The 19,830-nt window shown below is 43.7% G+C and overlaps 2 protein-coding genes and 1 long non-coding RNA gene across 5 annotated transcripts in view; 2 read left to right on the plus strand and 1 right to left on the minus strand.

The window, feature by feature from the left end:
• Positions 1–365: 365 nt before the first annotated feature.
• Positions 366–18,115, plus strand: LOC147754850 (uncharacterized). Its single transcript, XM_086992524.1, has 5 exons — positions 366–459; positions 662–771; positions 1,405–1,516; positions 16,721–16,812; positions 17,886–18,115. The coding sequence occupies exons 1-5, from the start codon at positions 366–368 to the stop codon at positions 17,928–17,930; spliced, it is 453 nt and encodes a 150-aa protein (XP_086848650.1). The 3' UTR covers positions 17,931–18,115.
• LOC111252431 (uncharacterized) lies at positions 13,641–15,949 on the minus strand. Of its 3 annotated transcripts, none has more exons than XR_015316269.1 (4): positions 15,685–15,949; positions 15,224–15,400; positions 14,454–14,650; positions 13,641–14,130 (listed from the first exon to the last, which is right to left on the minus strand). It is a non-coding gene; the product is annotated as an uncharacterized LOC111252431 (long non-coding RNA). The 3 variants fall into 3 exon arrangements; XR_015316270.1 differs by having other exon boundaries at positions 15,884–15,938; XR_002674197.2 differs by having other exon boundaries at positions 15,224–15,947.
• Positions 17,953–19,830, plus strand: part of Gbeta13F (guanine nucleotide-binding protein subunit beta-1) — a 6,832-nt gene continuing 4,954 nt past the window's right edge. The window contains exons 1-2 of the mRNA XM_022810309.2: positions 17,953–18,826; positions 19,220–19,553. Coding sequence (XP_022666044.1) covers positions 18,770–18,826; positions 19,220–19,553 — 391 coding nt within the window. The 5' untranslated portion in view covers positions 17,953–18,769. The remainder of the gene's footprint in view (positions 18,827–19,219; positions 19,554–19,830) is intronic.

Raw genomic sequence — 19,830 nt, forward strand, 5'->3', positions numbered from 1 at the left:
AATGACGTTGAGGGTGCACACTCGTGGGTTGGGGAAGTCTCCGAACATCTCCTGTCCATCAGCTGCACAGCACCAACCAGCTAGTCAGCTTGCTTGAGCGATAGCTATTACACAGGAAGAATAGCAACATACTGCATCTAACATTTAACACATCGCATAAAACACACAGCAGTATAGACGAATACTCCGTAGTGAGTGCGTGCGTGCGTGCGCGCGCTGCGCAGCCGCTTTCGCTTTTGGCACGCTATCTACAGGGCCGTAGAGAAAGAGGCCGCTAGTTGGCTGGTAGTCGCAGACCGAGAAGGGCAGCGGCTGTGACAGCGCCGCAGCGTTAGCGGCCGCCATGCTTTGGTGATGTGGGGTAGATGAGTGCGCTTCTGGTACAAGCAGACCAGCAGCATCGGAAGTACCGATCCCAGCCAGTAGTGGCGGCAGTGCCCAACAGCGGCAGCTCTGCGAGTGAGTGAGAAGTTTCTTTGTCTATCCGTGTTTCCGCTATTATATGAGTGTCTGTGTGTCTCTGGAGTCGGGTGAGCCGAACGAGCGGGTTAGCAGCAACGCAACCAGATAGGCAGGGTGCATCGTCGGCCCGGTGCAGTTCGTCGTCGGTGCGGAGCGGTGAGGTGTATCCTATCACGCATCGTTTCGTATGATCGTATAGAGAGAATTAAAATAGCTGGCCGTGCTGAGCCGATTTCAATTGAGGGGTGGTCGTCGTTGTTGTTAGTTGCCAAGAGTGCAGCAGCCCCCCGGTGGTCGCTGGTTGGGCTGGTTAGCGTGCGGTGAGATGCGAGGTGTGACTCGGTGCGCTGAAGTGCTAAAAGTAGAAAAGGCAGAAGTGTGAAGTTTGCGAACTGAATTGAAGACGAAACGCCACAACTATAGCGCTTGGTCAACTGTGCCAGGCTAGCTGCAAGCTGGCAGTGTGGGCGCCGGCATGCATCGCGAGCGGGATCCAGAAACGACGTGCGAATAGAGGAGGTCGGAAGGGCCATGCAAAAGAAAACCGGCCCTACACGCTGTTAATCATCATTTCTACTTCTTCTAGATATCGACGAGTTCTTTATTGCTAATTCAAATCGGAATCGTTGGCCAACCCCGTGTAAGCAACTCGCTGCACGGCCGACAAGTCGACCCAATTCGTTTGTCGAAATCATACTGGATTGTCTGTTATATTATGTGTTAACCTAGCGGGGACTTAGTAGCAGGCATCGCAACTCGTTGCCGGCGGCATCAGCAATTCGAGCGGACACAGCATCCGCCTACAGAAGCAACCCGGCAAAGTTCACCAAAACAATCGACGATCGCTAGACCCTACGGTAGACGCCAATAGTTACAGTAGCATCGGAAGCACGGCCCATCCCGTAGGCCTAACGCCAAACACTATTTCGCCTGCTGTGGTAGCAGCGGCAGCAGCAGCAGCAGCCTCAGCAGCAGCAGCCGCAGGGATCACAGCATAGCGCCGAGCTAAAGCTCCTATTTGCTACAAATAGGCGAACTTCAAGTGGATTGCCAGGTAATGTGTGAAACGCCTCAAGTGTTAAACACGGTTTGCGAGTGCAGACTGTGCGTTGAACCATTGTGTCGTCGTGGATTCGCGTGTGAATAATCGAATGATTGGGTGTAAGTGAGCTTATTGCCGCCTCTGTTGGATAGGAACGAATCAAATCGAGTGGATATACCGCTAGTAGGCCAGAGTCAGGCAGGTCAGAATCGTGGATTACCGACCAAGACCTTTTGCTGTCCACCACCAGTCGTGCAGGGAGTGGAAAAAAGACATCGAATAAGCTGCTAGTAATCGTTAGCAAGTGAAAGGCAAGCCAGCCGCCAGATCCGTATTGCATATCGCAACAGTACTAGCAGCAGCAGAATCAGCGGTACTTGCAGGTTATGTCGATGTCCATCAACCAGTTCGAGATGCTGTGCGAGTCCGTAACTCAGATAGCTAGAGGGAAGCATTTACGCTAGGAAAAAGAGGAGCAAGTTAGGAGCGATTGTTCGAGAGGCAAACTTCGATCATCGGCAAGGGCTTATGGTTGCGACGGGCTATGATGTTGGTAGCGGTATTAACCAAGTCGATCCCCGCCGTTATTAACTGTTGCAGACTCAGCTTGTTGCTCATTCAGTTTCGTAGCTATTGGACGGCTCGGTTCTCTGATTAAAACAGCGGCGTTCGCTATTGACGCAGGCTGCAGCTAGTCTCCTTGCACTGGTGATATCTACCTCCTGATAATAAGTATTTCCTTCATCGAAGAAACAGAAACGCCGCAACAGATTGCAGGTCACTATAGGTAAATAAATGCTCGGTGCGTATTAATGCTGAGGTACTGCATATCGGACTGATGGTTGTATGGAACAGTCTATGTTAGATAGAATATATGTCTACAAATCGAGGTGTATTCAGATGCAGATCGTTGCTGCTGCTGCTAGTGATAGAAGCTGTGTATGCAGCTAGTGTACAGAGCGAATCCTGAGTGGCCTGCTTGTTCCCTCCTCCCGACTGTCTGGCTTGCTTCAGTCATCCAATGGTAACGACGGCGGTGGTAACTGGTTGTGACTAGCAGTGTTCATTGCTGACGGTGGTAGCTGCTCGGGCGGTCCGTCGGGTATCAACGGATCGATCCGTCGTAGATCCGCCCTGCTCCGCGCTGCAGCGATATTTGCGTCGATTCACTCAACAACTGGTCGCTGCTACGGTGGGCTACAACCAAAAAGATCCTGTGTGGGCGCCTGCGCCCCTTCGATGGCTGACTGCGTTAAGCGATTGCCACTCCTCATTGCTTCCCGTATTGCTGCTTGCTTGTCATGATGACGGGCGATGACTGTTGTCCGTGGCAGCAACAGCGCGGGCAGTAAAAGCGCCAACACCGTGACAGCGTCCGTTACGTGTGATCGAGCTGGGAGAGGCGGATCTAGCAACGGGTGGTCACTAGAATCGGTTATGGGACTCCGGTTCAAATCTATAAGTGGTCTGCCGTTTGCTAAGCAGTGTTAGTAAGTATAGAAGGCCTTCTAGAGGCTTATGCAGCCATCGCCCTGGTTTCGAGCAAGCATTCGAACACAGCAGCGGATATAGATCACTTGGCTTGACATGCTCGACATGTCAGGTTTTGATCCTTTAAATCCCGACTAAAGCCACGGTATCAAGCCTGTTTGCTTACCAACAATGCCTAACCAAAACCGCGTATTATACCAAGAATCCCGGTATTATCTCGTATTACCTTGGAGCAAGCTTCAGAGTGGTTCACGTTGCAGATGGTGAAGGCAGAGGGGTGCAATTTTTCTGTGATTATTGCTCTGCAGCAGTTTCCAGAGCACGATGCGGGAATCTTCATCGATCAGATCAATCCTTCCATCCATCAAAGTGTTTTGACTGGACCACTTAGCAGGTTGGAGCGTCGCAGCTAATAGCGTTCATTCGAGCCGGTCTGGGAGAGGGGAGACTCGCAGTTCGAAAGTGGGTAGAGTTAGGCCTAAGAGTTTACTGGGTTGTCTGGTCAGATTAACAATATACAAGTGACTGGTAGTCACTGCTGCGACCTTTAGACAGGTTGTTTGTTGCCGATCCTATGGGAATGTGTTCGCAATGCGCGAACAAGTGTTATTGTATTGTTGAACCCAAACATGAAGTTGCGTATGTGGTCGATTTGTGAATTTTTGCAAATGGCTTTCGTTATCTGAAAGCTGTTGTTGATCAACCAAATATGTGTTGCCTGATCGTCGTTGATTCTTTGATAAAATCGCCGGGAAGTCAGCGACTGTGGCGCCAACAGGCGGGAAGCCGCCTGTTGGCGCCACAGTCATCGTGATGGTCTTTGCTGTGAAAGTAATTGCGCAGTGATCAGTCGTGGATTAAGTGATTGAAGGACTCCATCGATGAATGCAGGGTAATCGGGCGGTCGGCAAAGGGGGAGGCAGACAGGTTGATGGTCGTCCAAAAGACGGCGAGGGGTAAACAGGTAAAAGAAGCCGCCTGTTGAATAGTGTCAATCATGACGCTACTGTTGGAAATGCAGGATAGCCCAGAAGGGGGATCAGAAACAGTGCAATGGAGATTCGACAACGCAATGGTGCTAGCAGGTCGCAAGACCGCTAACGGGACGCGCGACTGCCCATTAATCTCCTGCACAAGCGGAATTAGATTGAATCGTACGCCAATCTCGTAAACTTGCAAGCATGTGAAGATGTAGAATGAAAGCAAAAGATATTACAGCTAGAATTGACAAAAGAAGCGGTACACGCCCGATTTGGTACGCAATAAACGTATTGTATTAGATCTACCATCATAGTTCTAGGCGCCTAAACGCAGCATCCTTCTTGGATAATATTATTATTAAATTATGGACGGAACAGTTCGATGGCAATTCGCTCAGCCGTCAGCCGAGTATGTTTGAACTATGTTAGCTCTCGTTATATCGATCTGCGAAGAGCTGGTCTGAGCGTAGACCAACGTAGCGTAGATTGTTATTCTTGGATATTACATCGCGCATTCATGTTCTGTATGAGAACTATGCGAGATATTAGATTTAGCGGGATATATTGCTTATACGATTCGCTGTGGTGATCACTGCCCTGTATTGCGATAGGCGCGTATTTTAACTGTGGCAGCAAAACATTTGTGGCAAACTTCGATAAAGAAGAGCTGATGTAACCTTCTTTTGCATGATGCTTCTTGATAAACGTGCTGCTTATGACAGAGGTACATAAACTGTGAAAGTGCAATCTGTCATAAGTGGGTTGGTAGGCCTGAATTGGTGGGTTGGCCGGAACAGCGCGCCTGACTCGAGATTTCTGCGTTCCGACCTATGCACACCGGTCGAAATTCTACAGCACCCAAAGAAGCACTATAAACAAGCGTTTGTGCCGAATAACTTTCTGTAACTAGTTGACGTTTAAATATTAGATGCAATTGGTCCCCCCTCCCCTTGTGTATTTCGTCCTTAATATAGCCACTGGCCCTACACTTGTATGGCTATTATTCGCCTTTACGATATCGAGGGCAAATTTATTATTGCCCATTAGCAACAATAGGGTTATTCGACCGTTTGTTACAGCTTTTGTTACCGTTGCTAATTGTAGAACAGCTTATCGCGTCAAAAAGCAACACTGTAAGCGGCAATGACAGGCCCCTCGAAGTATTCCATTTATTACCAACCAAGGCATAAGCGGCAACTCTTTCCAAAGACACCAGCGGAAATCCCTTGCCGCCGCCGCCGCACTATTATATTTATTATTGTAAATCATATAATAGATGTAAGGCAATCGTTGACTTCAGAATGTCTAGGGCTCGAAAGGAAATCGTGATGACAGTGTGCCAGCTGCGTCTCTAACCTAATGAGCTGTCGACTGAAACGGAATGAAGGAAATTTTAAGAGAGTGGAATTTGGGAGATCTGTACATACTCGTTCCTAGCAGACAAACACGACACATTCGATGTTGCATTGCCACAGATTACCTTTTATGTACGTGCCATCGCCTTCGTCTTGCTCCCGAAAGGCAACACATTGTGACACAATAGTTCGAAATTCGATACGGAACTCTATCATATAAACGAAGTTGTTTTTTCGGTCGAAACGATTTTATACTGGCATGTGTATAACGTTTCGAGAAAACTGGTAAGACAAGGTAAAGGAGGTAGAAGCATTAAACAAATATGCTCTGTCGTCGAGACCAGAGATTTGGGAGTACGTGATTATTTCTTTCCAAACAAATTCCGCTTATAGTTTTTACACGCCCATTACAAAAAAAGATGCTAATCTCTATGATAGTAACGGTAAGAACAGAATTTAATGGTACACACGAATCAGTCGTACCTTCGTGGCTGACAAATAACTGCGGATTAAAAAAACCAGTAAAATCGTGCCAAACACATAGTTCCTGTTTACGTTTTGGGACTAGCCTTCTATTGGTATCAATTAAACCCAGTTCTTTGTCGCTAGGCTTATAAAAAAAGATTCTAATCGTAATAACCTCCCATTAGGCTAATTTCAGTAGGTTCAAATTGACCTAATGATCGATTCGTCGTTGTAACAAGATACTTCTTTTGTGTAAGCGATTCAGCGTCTATTTCTATTACAATATATAGAGAAAAAAAACCCTTTGTTCGAAAAATTGACTCCTACAAAAATGCGATTTCTTGGTAAAAAAAAAGTTAGTAAACATCTTCCTTAAATCATTAAGTTAGTACAAATTTTTTGTTCTGGTATGCCAAACGTGATAAGAAACCTTTTCCGCCGTTTACCCTAAGTGAACTAACCGAGCAAAAAAAATTTCTTGGAATATACGTTTTTTGCTTGTTAATGCTGTTGGTGAGATTATAGCTGCGATTAGCTTTTTTTGTTGAGAAGATACTCTCTCAGCTGCCATCGAGTTGACGAAGCATTGAGGAAAGCTGGCTGGAAGGACAGTAAGAAGGGATAAACTCCTTTAGTGGGAAAGCCTCCGGTGGTAAAACTGTTTCTGATACTGTCACCGCTATCAACACTATCTTCAGCAGCCAGTTCTCAACTTCAGGAGTCATGCAGTTACACTAATACAATCCATGCTAAGTTAGTGTGCGTACGTCGTAGACACCACTGGCGGTGCCGCTACTTTACGTACGTACAAGGCACAGATCATTCTCGCTTTCTTTCTCATTACGCCAACGAAAGGATTTCTCGGCACGCGAATGTGTCGGCTCACGCTTGCCATGTCGAATAGTAGGACGTAGTATGAAGGGCATCTTTGCCACTGCTTCCCATAGCACTCTTGCAGTAGTGCTTGGCTGGAGTGAAAGGGCTGGTACCACCACTAAGTTGGGCAAATAGAGTAAATGTATGCATCGCTGTTGCCTTCCCGCCACCTCAGTGTCTGTCACAGGCTGGTTCATACGTTGGTAGGTCGGACGGTGCTTGACGGGGTGGGTCGAATGATCCGTTACCCGCCCATTCGGTCGCCCAGTGCGCTTGTATTTGGTCGCTGGAGAGATTGGCTACGATTGCTGCCATCTCTGTGGTAAGAATGCCCTTTAGCCCGTTGGGTGATTGCTGGAGGAGGGTTTCGGAACGTTCGGATGCTGTGGGCTATGGCTGTTCCGTTCTAGGTCGCCTTCGCCGAGCGAAAATTCACCAGTAACGGGGATCGTCTGGGGATAACCCAGCATTTCTGCTGCCTCAGATCTAAGAATACTTCTCGTGTTATTTTTAAAACAGGGCTGTTGGTATGAGCAGAGGCTGTAGTAGCGGCAGCTGCGCCATTGCTAACAGCGTTACTTTTAGCAGCCATTTTGGCCTGACACACGCCGTGCACTCGTACTTACAGTGCATTTACTGTGGCATGCCATCAATGTTAGCTTGGTATCGTAACCTGATCTTTCACTGGCTTACCTTATATCATGCCTTATTACCGTAGCCGCTGTTGTCTGCTACTAGCGTTCGCGTAGTTGTAACGCTTTCACCAGGGGCTGTGGAGGGAGTGGGGTGCCGTCCTGTTGGGGGAGGACCAGCACCAGCAGCTCTCGTTTACCTATAGGAGCTGTTCGAAAGGCGATCTTTGGCTGGTTGAGTCGTTCCGTTCTCCTATCGATAAGCGAATCAATTACCAAGAACAACCATTCAAGCAACATAAGTGGTGCATTGTCGGTGATGACCGCGGTTGGGTTGGATTTTTAATCGTCCACACGATTAACAAGATAGTGGTCCTGTTACAGATGTTAGAAGCGATACTATTACTATTACGCTTGCATCCATCGATCAGGAGCTAATCTAACCGAAACCAGAGGAAACGCTCATCTTGTGAAGGCAGAGTTTCGCTTGAGTTTAGAGGCTCTCTTTACCGGCCAGAATAGAGAAAGACAAAGATTTAGATAAAGGAAAAGGTACAGACACCCACTTTCTTACGGCCATTTCGTCTCAGTTAGCGTAAAATCTTACACAGTTATTATGTTGTTTACTTTAGTGCCATCTGTTAGCTTATGCGAGGCGCGCGATTCGCTCATACAGCCTCCATATCGCATGCCCTTGATTCTATTTCGTTTCTGGTTATTGCATTTTATCGCCTGACCAATAAGTGCACACCAAACTAATTCCTTGTAACAGACGATTTAGAGGACGATTAGTAACTAGTATGAATATAGATTCACTATTTGTTTCGAGGAAGACGTAGCGCGTCAATGTTCCGTTACAGCAGCTGGATTCGACAATCATTGGCCGCCTGTTCCATTGTGGGCCCTTCTCAGTCACGCTGTCGGCGCAGCGCACGGAATTCTTTTCCGGAGAAGCCCACAGGCGTCTGAGAAGCGTTCGCACATTAAGAAAGATAGAAACAAACGCAAACTCGACCCGACCCAGGTTCAATGGTGAAGAAGTACTTTTGATAAACTTTTGGATAAAAGGTTGTGTCAAGACAACTCAGGGCCAACATTTGAGTAATGAGTACGATTGTCTCAAGATTAAGTAAGCCATTGTGGTACAATACGATAGTATGGTGAATAAGACGGTAAAATAAAATATACACCACAGAACTGGTTCGTCATTATCCATAGTTATCTTTCCCTCCAATTATGTGAATGCATGAGTGTACCTAGTGTACGCGCTACATAGAAAGGTTAAGAAGTTCAAGTCGATCAGTTCTTAACGGACAATTGTTACTCTTCGGCTTCGGCCAGTTTTTGACGATTTGTTAATGGAAGATTCGAATTCACCAAGGCAGCTGCCCCGAATACAGATCTAATCTTTTATCAGCTGACAATTCCAGTTTCTAAACACTATTATTATTAACTTTGGTGACTTCTTCTCTTTCGCTAGTTGAGATGCATGAAATTGCTCTTACGAAATCGCTTCCTGATTCGAAAATGAGTATCAGCGCTACCATGAAAGTTACCTGTTCTACTTTCCACTGCATAATAACCTTTTTCATAATTTTATCTCTTATTTATAGCAACAACCACGTATTCCAAATCTCATTTCTAAGAGGATGTGGTGACAGATTGTAAATGGCAACTCGTATAGGTCGTATAAGGATCAGGTGTCTGATATCGGGATGCCGCAGCGTCGCAGTGATGTACTGCGACACCTCAGATCAAACCCCAAACAAAACCCAAACGAAAGGAATTTTCAGTGGTATTTGTACAAACGTTGTTCAACGAAGAAGATACTCAGAGTTGTATTATTGTGGCCTGGAGCGTTATTTACGCGTATGAACAAACCAGCCAAACATCTATAAAGTATCACTCTTTTATACCCTATATAATAGTCAATGCATAGCCACTACATATGGATTAATTGACACTATGTTGAGCTATTAGCAGGTGCTCTGAATGTTACTTGACCGTTATTGCTGAAGAAAGTGATATTAAATAGACTAACACCACCATTAATATTGTTGCTGGAATCAGTCCATTTTTGATTACATCGTCCAAGTAATTTATTTGGATGCTGTGATCAGATAAGTAAGATCTGACTTATTTATCATTCGCCCTGCAACAAGTATGGCCAATGCCAGACACCAACATTATAGACGTCATTTCCAGTTGCTACAAGTTATTCTAATCTGTATCCGTTAGTTTTTGTTTCGCCCATGTAGGCTGTTGATGTTTCGCCCGCTTATTGCAATATTCTGTGTGCACGCACGTTTCTGCTGGCATGGTAAAATGGGCAGCGGAACGAAAAGCCGACAGCGAGGGGTGCAAAAATCAGCGAGTCCTTCGGTTGCCTTCTGGGAGCCCCGAGCAGTTCGGTTTCCGCCGGCGGCTCATAGACTTCCAGCGACAGCGCGTTCTAGCGTCCGATCTTATAATGTTAGTTTCTTCACTGCTGCATTGGCAATGGCAGTCTAAGTAAACTTGAAAGAAACTGCGAAGTGACTAGCTTCTACTACACATCGACAGAAGAACTAAACGTGTTTTATAATTGTTTGCTGTACGTCGACTGGATAGTAATGCCGACAAGGCGGTGGTGTGCTTTATCACGCGAATATCAATAGTTCGTATTGTTAACTCGAACGACGCGTTTCATCTAGCACTGAGGATGGGGTCATTCTAAACCGAAAGGGATAGAACAATCAGATCTGGGTCGCATTGTTGCAGTGTTTATCTATTGACACGGAACAATCGCAGAGCACGGTTGCCTTATAATGTCTGTTCTCCATATAGCCCCCCCTTGCATTCTCTATTTATTACGAGTAAAACAATATTCCTGAACTTTTAGTATTGTAAGTATCAATACAAGTTTTTTTCGAGCTCATGCTACCCATTTTGTACTTCCTTGTAGACGTAGCTTCGGTAAATTCCGTTGAGATTTAGAGCATAAAAGGCACATTTTGTGTGGGCGCCCTATAGATTGGCCTGATTTGGCTCAGCTTCACTCTATTTACCTTGTGTGCTCGCTGTCGCATTGTCGAACCCCTTGTTGTGTCTGTTGTCGCTTTCACTAAAATTCTGATAGTTCCAAAGTAACACGAGGTACGATTCCGAGCATTCAAAATGGTAGTCGAATTAGTTTATACTTTGTGCAGGACTAGCAGCTCATGCTCTTGTGGATAAGGATATAAGCTGCTATATATATATATATATAGCACGCCTGACCAAATGGCCTGATTGATCTAGCTGACAATTCTTCCTATTTTTTTTTTTGTATATTTGCTACAATCCAGAGCACGCCCACTCGAGTACCAGCAGCAATCGTAGTAGTTGTAGCAGCAGTAGTGGATAAGTACGGAAACTCTACTCTGGTCGGTTCGTTCCCCTGAACAGCGCACGATCGAAAGCTCCGCTGGCATTATCCGTGCAACTGACGAAACGAGTGAACAAGGGTCAATGAGGCTCCAGCAGACAGAGTCCCGATTACAACGTTCGCTGCCGTTGCTTCTGCTGCTATTCATCTTACAGCTGCTGATATTATTGCTATCGATTGCGGTGGTGCTGACGTAGCTCAGGAAAGACGGCGCTGATCCACAGCTGCTGATCCAAATGGAGCACGCTGCCGTCGCTGATCGCTGATCACTGCTTCATCCATGGCACTCTTGTGGTTGACAACACAGTGTCAAGAGCTATTCGTCCGCTTTGTCTAGGACAGTTCGTGCTCTAGCGGTTCTCGCAATAGCCCGGCCAGCATAAACGCTAGAAGCAATAGCAGCGAATCCATACTGCCTATTGCAAACCGCGATGGAGAGTGCAGCAGCAGCAATGAGGGCAATATCACCAATGTGCCCATTATAGTAAAAAAAAAAATGGATTTGTCTAGCTTCGTTGAGCGAGTCGCTTTTTGGCCGTTATACAACTCGGGCAGAAGTAAAAACGTTTTCAATTCGTAATCACGTAATCCTAAATTTAGTAAACAAACACGTTCGAAACGGGGCGTAGACGCAGTTCGCCGCGCGGAAGAGGCCAATCGTCTAAAGCAATGTTAAAATTAGGCAGTACCGGACGTAAAACTCCAAGGCTTTTATTTATTTAGTAATAATAGCATCGATTTCTATGCTTAATTCATTATCAAGCGAGTTCCACCAACGAAGGTCGAAGGCGACCATCATTCGCTTGCCTGTCCTGCCAGGCCAACTTGCTAGCTTGTGTCGTTGATAGTGTCGGTATAAGGGTCGAACCACAATGTCACTGAACGTCTACGAAACGCGCTGTACCGACCATCGCTGTAAACAGTATACCAGCCGCATCGGTATCAGCAGCAGCACACTTCCTGCTCACTTGTTTGGTTCACACATTGCAACAGTACCTTCCTGGGCGCTGCGGCTTGCCATGATCAATGATGCCGACGATTAGCGGGAACTAGCTCTTGCTGGTGACTGATAGTTGTTGTTATTTGGCAAAGCACCCGTTGATGACCGTGCTTCACTCTATTCTAACCGCGACAGAGACAACAGCAGCGTGCATTGACAATAGCCAAAACGCTTCCTAACAATAACAATAAAAACAACAGTCATGTCATTGCAATAGTAGAAGACGTACACAAAGGGCATGAATCAGCTTACACGTATTTATTAAAGGGGGGCGGCCACGTGCTAGATTGATTTTAGGCTTTTGGTTATTGTGAAACTTTTTGACGGAAGCTTTTTTTGACCGATAAGTCTATGTTGGACATTTTTACTCGTTAGTCACGTGCCGCGATTTTTCCTGATGATACAATAATAAATGTAATAGCAATAAGATCGAGGGTATTCGACGCGCGTTCCGGTGGTTGTCTTGTCACCCATTGAGGTCTATTATGTAAGCATGTTCATGCGTCACGGACGCTTCAGCATATCGATAATGCCAGGGTACAGCTCAGCGATTTATTTCCGACAAAAAAACAAAGAATCGTTTAACTTTTTCGTTAATTTTAATATCCAATAATTGTGAGGGAGCGGCTAGGATATGCTGTAATATAGTGTTTAAATCAAAATTCGTTATCCAGAAATGTCCATAGCTCATAAGGTATCAACGAACTATAACTGATATAACCGACGATAAAACGAATCACATACAGAACCATTATCATCGATCACGAATATTACATAATGCTTACCGTAGGGCGAGGATTTAAATGTCAACGCCTTACGTTAACCCACTTAGACATGCGTAGATGTTATTTGGAGTGGCAGATCCTTTTGGTAATCTGGCGACTCCGGGTTAACCTGTCACTACTGTACATAGGCTAAATGTCTAAGCTAGCAACAGCAAGCTAAAAATCTTGCGCTAGCAGAATGAGTTTCACAAATTGCATCGCATCCATAAACTGCGTAGCGTTTCATTATGTGTACCTGTTACAGGTTAACTTGTTTCCTTCGGCAAATAAGGACTCCTTCCGAAATTTGCTTGCAAGTTTGCCTAATTTCGATTATTTTTTCGTTGCATTACAAATAAGTCGATCGTCCTTATCCTTTTGGGAAGTCTCAGCACAGACAAACCCGAATGGCCGAAAGACAAAAGCTCATATGGTTGCCCGAGTACAGTGTCAGACTCGTTGCTTTTAAAGCTCAAACACTGCTAGCAGGAATCGTTAGCACTAACACAAGAAGAATTGAGCCTGCTGGTTGTGTTCAAGCCACAAATTCTTTTGTCCCTGGGCGTCGTCAACCCGTTCATATTCAAGGGGCTTGTTTGCCACTTTTTAAACGAAGCTGTGGGGCCAATTTGCATCCCTCAAGATTCTGTTGACATGCCATGTTAGCAGTGGTTGGTAGCCGTTGTCACAACTGATAGCGGTTAAGCGACCCCTCTGTGACCCCTGTAACGCCAATAACAGCGAAAAAATATTCCTTTTGAAATCCACAGCGTTCCTAGCACAAGATACATATATGATGCTAACGGTGATCGTTGATTTAGCCGCTATAAAGTCACAGCCCGTTGAGACTTGTTGTTGATGATAAAAGCAAAATACACGCTTATTGGACAGTGTGTGTGTGTGCGTGTATGTGTACGTGGGTGTGTGTGTATGTGTGTGTGTGTGTGTGTGTGTTACTGGACGTACAAGTTGAATAAAGAGCAAAAACCCGCCTGAACGTAAATACTGGGCTCACACATAAATATACGCAGATGATGCACATAATGGGAACATTGACTGGTCAACTGCTCTTGCAATGATTACTTAAAGAACATGTCTTTACATGTCATTAAGCCGTATCGTTAATAGTTTATATAGTTATTACGAAAACAAACATAAGTCTCGATCTGCTTGCTGTGCTTTTACAGAGAGTGCCTTTTTTTCATTACTTTCAAATACAAGGAATGCAAAGGTATCCAAGATGTATATGTATGATTAAATACATCAATACACAAACCACACTGACACTTTAAAAGTACATGGTGAATAGGATTGCTTGCCTTGTATTACAGATGCAGCGCAAAATTTTCAGAACGTATTTTTATGCATATAGTGATATTTTTCCAACACACAAGAATAGCGCCATTACTAAATAATTGATTGGTTAGTCGATTGATTGGTAATTAACAAATCGACATGACACAGACATCACCTTTTCTTGGATATGTTATCATTAGTATTTCTACTGTGATTGAATTCGCTACATCATCGTGGGGTGGTTGTTCATCACCCAGCCCAATAATCAGCAATCCCATTCTTCGACCGAATTGGGTTCATCGGCTTGCACTTGTTGGACAGCTGATCGACAGACTTGTCTGCGCCGAATCATAGCTATTACCTGAAATTATCAAATCCATTGTTTGTGCTTGGCTAGATAAAGTCGTAACATTTACGGGCTATATAACAAATACTGACTTGAAGCAAGCTCGACAGCTTGCTATCCAGGCTTCAGCATGGGTTAGGCTAAACTAGGCTGTGCCTCTCTCTTGGTCAGGCTATGGGACGCCCCAGTGAGATTCGTTCTCTAAACATTACGCCACAAGCGATGATGTGAAGTATACAAGCAATAAGAGGATTTTTCATGCAGACGTATCACATAGAAAGAACGCGTAATGCGTCTGAGAAAAGAACAGTGTACTGTGTGACGTCTCTAATGCTAACCTTTACAATAGTTGAAACAAACGATGATACCGCTACTATACTGACGATGAAAGCTATTGCAACAAACAAATACCGGCGCAGGCATCTAGCAAATTCCGTGTTTAGCTCTGATCCTATATTGAACCGTTCCGTAGATAATGCTGGTTGTCTATTATTTGAAGGATAACTGTAGCCTCAGTAATGATAGCTTTTTCGTGCTGAAAAAATTGCAATAAACACAGCAGTGGTTTGTCGTAGACGATAATGGGGGTAGATAGTCTTCACGTGGGTACAGTACGACGTGCGCCAATGAAAATCTCTTATGATTTCGGTCAGCGGCGCATGACCATACACCGTCATGCATTATGAATTATTTCTGTATGAAACGCTGTAAATTAGTTGGTACCATACCGTAAAGCTTCGTTGACAACCCTTTATAGTGGCAGCGTCGACTTATGTAGATTTGCAACAAAACAGTTCATGTCGTGAAAACTGAACTGCGCAAGTGTAAAACCGAGTTGTTTCGTCGATGTTCTTAGATTGTGATTTAATTTGTGATTACCTCCAGTCTCCAAAATTTTGCTTGTCTACTTTTGTTTACCATCTAATAACAAAATTTGTAGACGATAACTAAACACATCGACGAGCACTAATCAAAAGGTCATCAATGTTTTACTTCTCACTACCCTGAGTCAGACAAATACTAACTGTTACCTAGTTAAGCCAAGTATAATGAAAAATGCTATTATAACAGTAAGTCAAGGCTATTTATAACAATAACTTTTACTTACAGATTATAGCGTGCTGACAATTAAAGTGGATTAGATCATTGACGTTTGCTTGACGGCTATTCCAATTTCATCGGAGCACTTTTGCTAATTCGATCACCAGATTTTTTTACTTTGTGTCTTCCCCTTTTTTCTAGCTCCGCAAGAACCTCAAGTGACAGTTGTCATTAGCGTAAGAAGCTGGAAGCAATATTATAGCAAAGATTACAACATCAAATTTGCTCTTAAATAGGATTTAGTTAAATGGTTAAGGACAGAAAGAACAATTCCTATCTTAACGTTTTGGGTTGGATAAAGACTTCTATTGCTACAGGCACATACACTGCAGGCTGCGTGCTTATCGCATTTAATTCTCTCGAAATTTACGAAATATAAAATATCACATGAAACCTGCTTCAAGACTGAATAAACCTCCTTTATATTTTAAAATTGGTTCTTCTCTAGACAGACATGATCTTTCCTACGGTTTCTCAGTTTGCTGTTGATATCGTTATTGTTCGAATTCGTCGTTGAACAAACTGATACATTTTTCAATAAACTGGTGACCTGCAAAAAAACAGGCTATTTTTACGTTCAGTACAAAAGTACTCGAATCACTCAACACAAAATATATCCCTCAATTGTATGTTTGCAATAAATAATAGCCGAAGCAATAAGCTCAACCGGGTTTAGTCCTAAACGTCAATATTTATCACAGACAACTTTCGCTAGTAGCTTCTTCTCATTTATTTAATGTTTATAATAGACAGTATTCCTACATTCTATTCTGCATGACAAAATAGCGAATTCGTGTGCGTGAGCAAGTTGTGCGACACTGGCACTGACAACGCGTCACCTTTATTTTGATGCTTATCAATGCAGCGGGCTGGATCCATTGAAGCGCCCTCTAGTGGAGTGAGCGCCAGACCGTTCCCTAAGTGCACTTTATAGCGGGCGCCGTACGCGCAACTGTTTGTTTACATTCGCTTACTATGTATGCCATTCTGCGTCGCCGACCACATTGTTCGCTTTGGTAGCAGTAGGTTATTCGTTGAATTAGATTGTGTATGTAAATGTGCCTGGCCAATATTGTTTATTTGGAATTAAATGTATAGTTTCTTCCTGTAAAAATACGTCGTCATAAGTTTCGACCATTGACGGTCAGTAAATGATCGAAACACAGGCTCTCCATTGTCGTGCAATCTTGAAATGAGCTGTCTTCAGTGGACTCTTACTACCTATGACACTTGCAACAAGGACAACATAAAGTGAAATAGTATGGCGACCTGGTCATGATAACATGATGGACCTTTTGAAAAGCAATAATATTTACGTAAGCATTTATCGAAGCACTGGTGTGGTTCGGTATGTGTATGCAAGTAAGGGACATATAGATTATTGTTGTGGCAAACTTTTTGTTCTAACTTCGTCGTTAACTTGGTTGATTCGGATGCCTGTTCTCACTTATTGTTGACTTACCCATATCTGTTCGTTACGCGTGTGTGTATATGTTGTTTGCAGGAGGAGTCTCTGCCGAGGTGATTACTTGTCCTCGGAAAACGGTCGCTCACTGCAGTAGCCGACTTGGCGCTGTTAACAATTTGCGCGTGAAGGTAAGACGGTTTTCATTTACTTAAATCATTACCATTCATAATACCCAATGTACTCCTGATGTATACCTCACACTGCTCACGTAACCGAATTACGTTTAAGGATTACCCAGAGATGTAGTTAGCCCAAACAAGTAAAGCGGTGGCAACTTACAGCCCTCATTCTACAAGCGGTTGTATGTATAAATATATATGTAGATCCGTTAAAAAAAAAAGCGAAAAGTTTCTGTTTCAAAACCTACGAAAAAAACCTGTGTAAATACAAAAAATATATATATATATATTTGACGGAAAGGGGGAAATATATGTTCATTAAATCGATGCTAACCCAGCACTCATGCATCAAGATAAGTCGGATGGTTGGGTGTGCCAGTTGTGTAGAAGTTGAAATGATCTTATGTGAAACAAAATATTATCGATACATCTGTATTTTTTTATCAATTGTATTATCTAAAAGCCAATCCGTATTGAAATGTAGTTGAATTTAATAGGTACGCTCAATTTTTAGATATAGTTGGAATCGTAGTAGACACTACTAAACAAATCCTATATAAAAACTATACATCTATCTATAATATTGTTATTACAAAATTTACTATCTACGTTATTCGGTGAAGGATCGTGTCAAATACAGTAATACAAGCGAGTGACGAAGTTCAGAACGCTTGCACTAAAAGGTCTTACCTGTTGTAGCACTGTAAAATAAGTAAACATTTGAATAATCTGGAAATAACAAGTTGTGGAGGTTTTTTTGGCTGAGACACCTATTGCTCTAAATAATTGTCGTCTAATGACTATATCTAATATTTGGGTATCAACATGTTGTCTACGATAATCAGGATTTTGGTTATTAATTGTGCCTATATTAAACACTTAGTTGGCAATAGGGCAATGAATATCTGAATGAATACGATCTTAAAAATATAATATAACATTATCGGCATTGTGTCTACGCTTCAAATGACATAGTACGTTGCATATTAAATAGCGATATATGGAATGTGCTAATCTCGTTCCTCTTCTATTTCTATAACTTTTTCTAATTTATCATATATTGTTTTATTCTGCTGCAACAGGGAGGAGGAGAGGTCGATCACGGTATTAAATTACCCGCGGCGTAAGCGTGCAACCCTGTTTCCTGATAACGTCTTCATTATCGTGAACCACACTAGCCCCGACTGAATTAGTCTAATCAAAGACATCGGCAACAATTAGCTACGGAACTCAGCAAGACGAACATGACTCTGGCATAATGCGTGAATGACCACATGTATTTTTTACGAATGCACTCGCCGTGAAACTGGTTCGTTGAGTGATTGAAGTAAGTGGTGGTCCAGAACTTCTGTCGTTTTGCAGTTCCCGACGTCCTTCGTTGTAACCGAGTGGAGCGCGGTGTTGAATGAAGGACGGAAGCGCCGTACACGACGAACCGCTTGTTTACGGCAACACGAGTCAATCTTTTGCATCATTGACATTTTAGCAGCACTTCGCGATATAAGCACATTCGATTTGACAATCGGCATAGCTGCCGAAGAGCTGAAGGTGTGACAGCAGGTGAATACTAGTCCTAATATACGAGGGCAGTTTAGGCCAAATATAAACGAAAATAACCAGACGAACACACATTTATCGGCCGCAGCTGTAACGCCGTTAACTAGTAATAGCAACAGCAGCAAAGAAAAGGTTGCAGAACGTGCATTTTCGTAGTAATTGACTAGGAAGTACTAAGAGTCGACACAATTGTACAAGAATAAGCACCGAAAGTAACAAAAGTGCGAGTGCAGCTAAAACGATCAGGCGATCCTGAACTAAGAAAACGACGTCGCAAAGGTGGTGAAGCGTGGGAAAGAAGGCGCAAGCAGTTGGTGCAGGAGGTGTGGGTTGGGGGAGGAGCAGTTAGTGGTCGGTCGGTCGAAGACAGAGGCGTCCCTCGCCCACAAAGACAACCGCACGTTTCGCGATGAGCGAGTTAGAGGCACTTCGCCAAGAGGCAGAAACCCTTAAGAATACCATTCGGGTAAGTGATTCAAATAATCGATAATCATATCGCCGGTCCAAGCCGCATATATAACATAATGATAACATAGAAGATGCATAATGCAGCAACACCATATGATCCACCAGATGATGAATACAAATATATGTATATATAATGGAGTTCTGCAGTTCCCTGTAGCCCTGCTCTATGGCCACGATATTTATCATTATTATAATCATCCAAGTAGTTATCATCGTATCTTCTGTATCGTAGGTTTTCTCTTACAAACTATCTTACTAAAAAGAAGATAACATAAAACCAACTCAGTTTTAAACGTAAAAGAAACGTTTCTGTGCTGCGATGACGTGGTGTAAGAATAGAAGATTGTGGATCTATCTAATCGCTTTGCTTTTGTTATCATTGTTGCTCTAGGATGCGCGGAAAGCCGCGTGTGACACGAGTCTGGTCCAGGCCACGGCAAACATGGAGCCGGTTGGCCGGATCCAAATGCGCACAAGACGAACATTACGAGGCCACCTCGCCAAGATCTATGCCATGCACTGGGGTAGTGATTCCCGCTACCTCGTGTCAGCCTCACAAGACGGCAAGCTGATCGTCTGGGATGCATACACAACAAACAAAGTGCATGCGATCCCTCTCAGATCATCGTGGGTTATGACTTGTGCCTACGCGCCGTCAGGCTCATATGTGGCCTGCGGTGGCCTAGACAACATCTGTTCGATTTACAGCCTCAAAACCCGAGAAGGTATATACACAGACTCACGACATATGGGTTACTGTGCCGTTTCATAAGGCTAATAAGGCAACTTATATAAAAGGAAATGTCGTTTGTTATGGTCAATTTATAGAGTTAAGTTTTCAATCGTTCTTGCTATAGTGGAATCTAATCTCATATGTCCTTGTTTGTTCACCAAAGCAGCATAGTTTGCATTTTTCATTTGAAAAAATTACCACTAGTTATTAGAAATGCTTGCTTGGAGAATCACGCTAAAATTAAACACAAATATATATATATATATATA

This window comes from Varroa destructor, unplaced genomic scaffold (assembly GCF_002443255.2).
Source record: "Varroa destructor unplaced genomic scaffold, Vdes_3.0 BEIS01000006.1, whole genome shotgun sequence".
Taxonomy (NCBI): domain Eukaryota; kingdom Metazoa; phylum Arthropoda; class Arachnida; order Mesostigmata; family Varroidae; genus Varroa; species Varroa destructor.

Excerpts from the sequence above, each read along its gene's own strand:
- LOC147754850 (XM_086992524.1), top strand. The coding sequence starts at position 366 with ATGAGTGCGCTTCTGGTACAAGCAGACCAGCAGCATCGGAAGTACCGA. Across the intron at positions 772-1,404 it reads GGTGGTCGCTGGTTGGGCTG|CAGCGGCAGCAGCAGCAGCA; the intron begins GTTAGCGTGCGG and ends CTGCTGTGGTAG. Across the intron at positions 1,517-16,720 it reads AACTTCAAGTGGATTGCCAG|GAGGAGTCTCTGCCGAGGTG; the intron begins GTAATGTGTGAA and ends TGTTGTTTGCAG.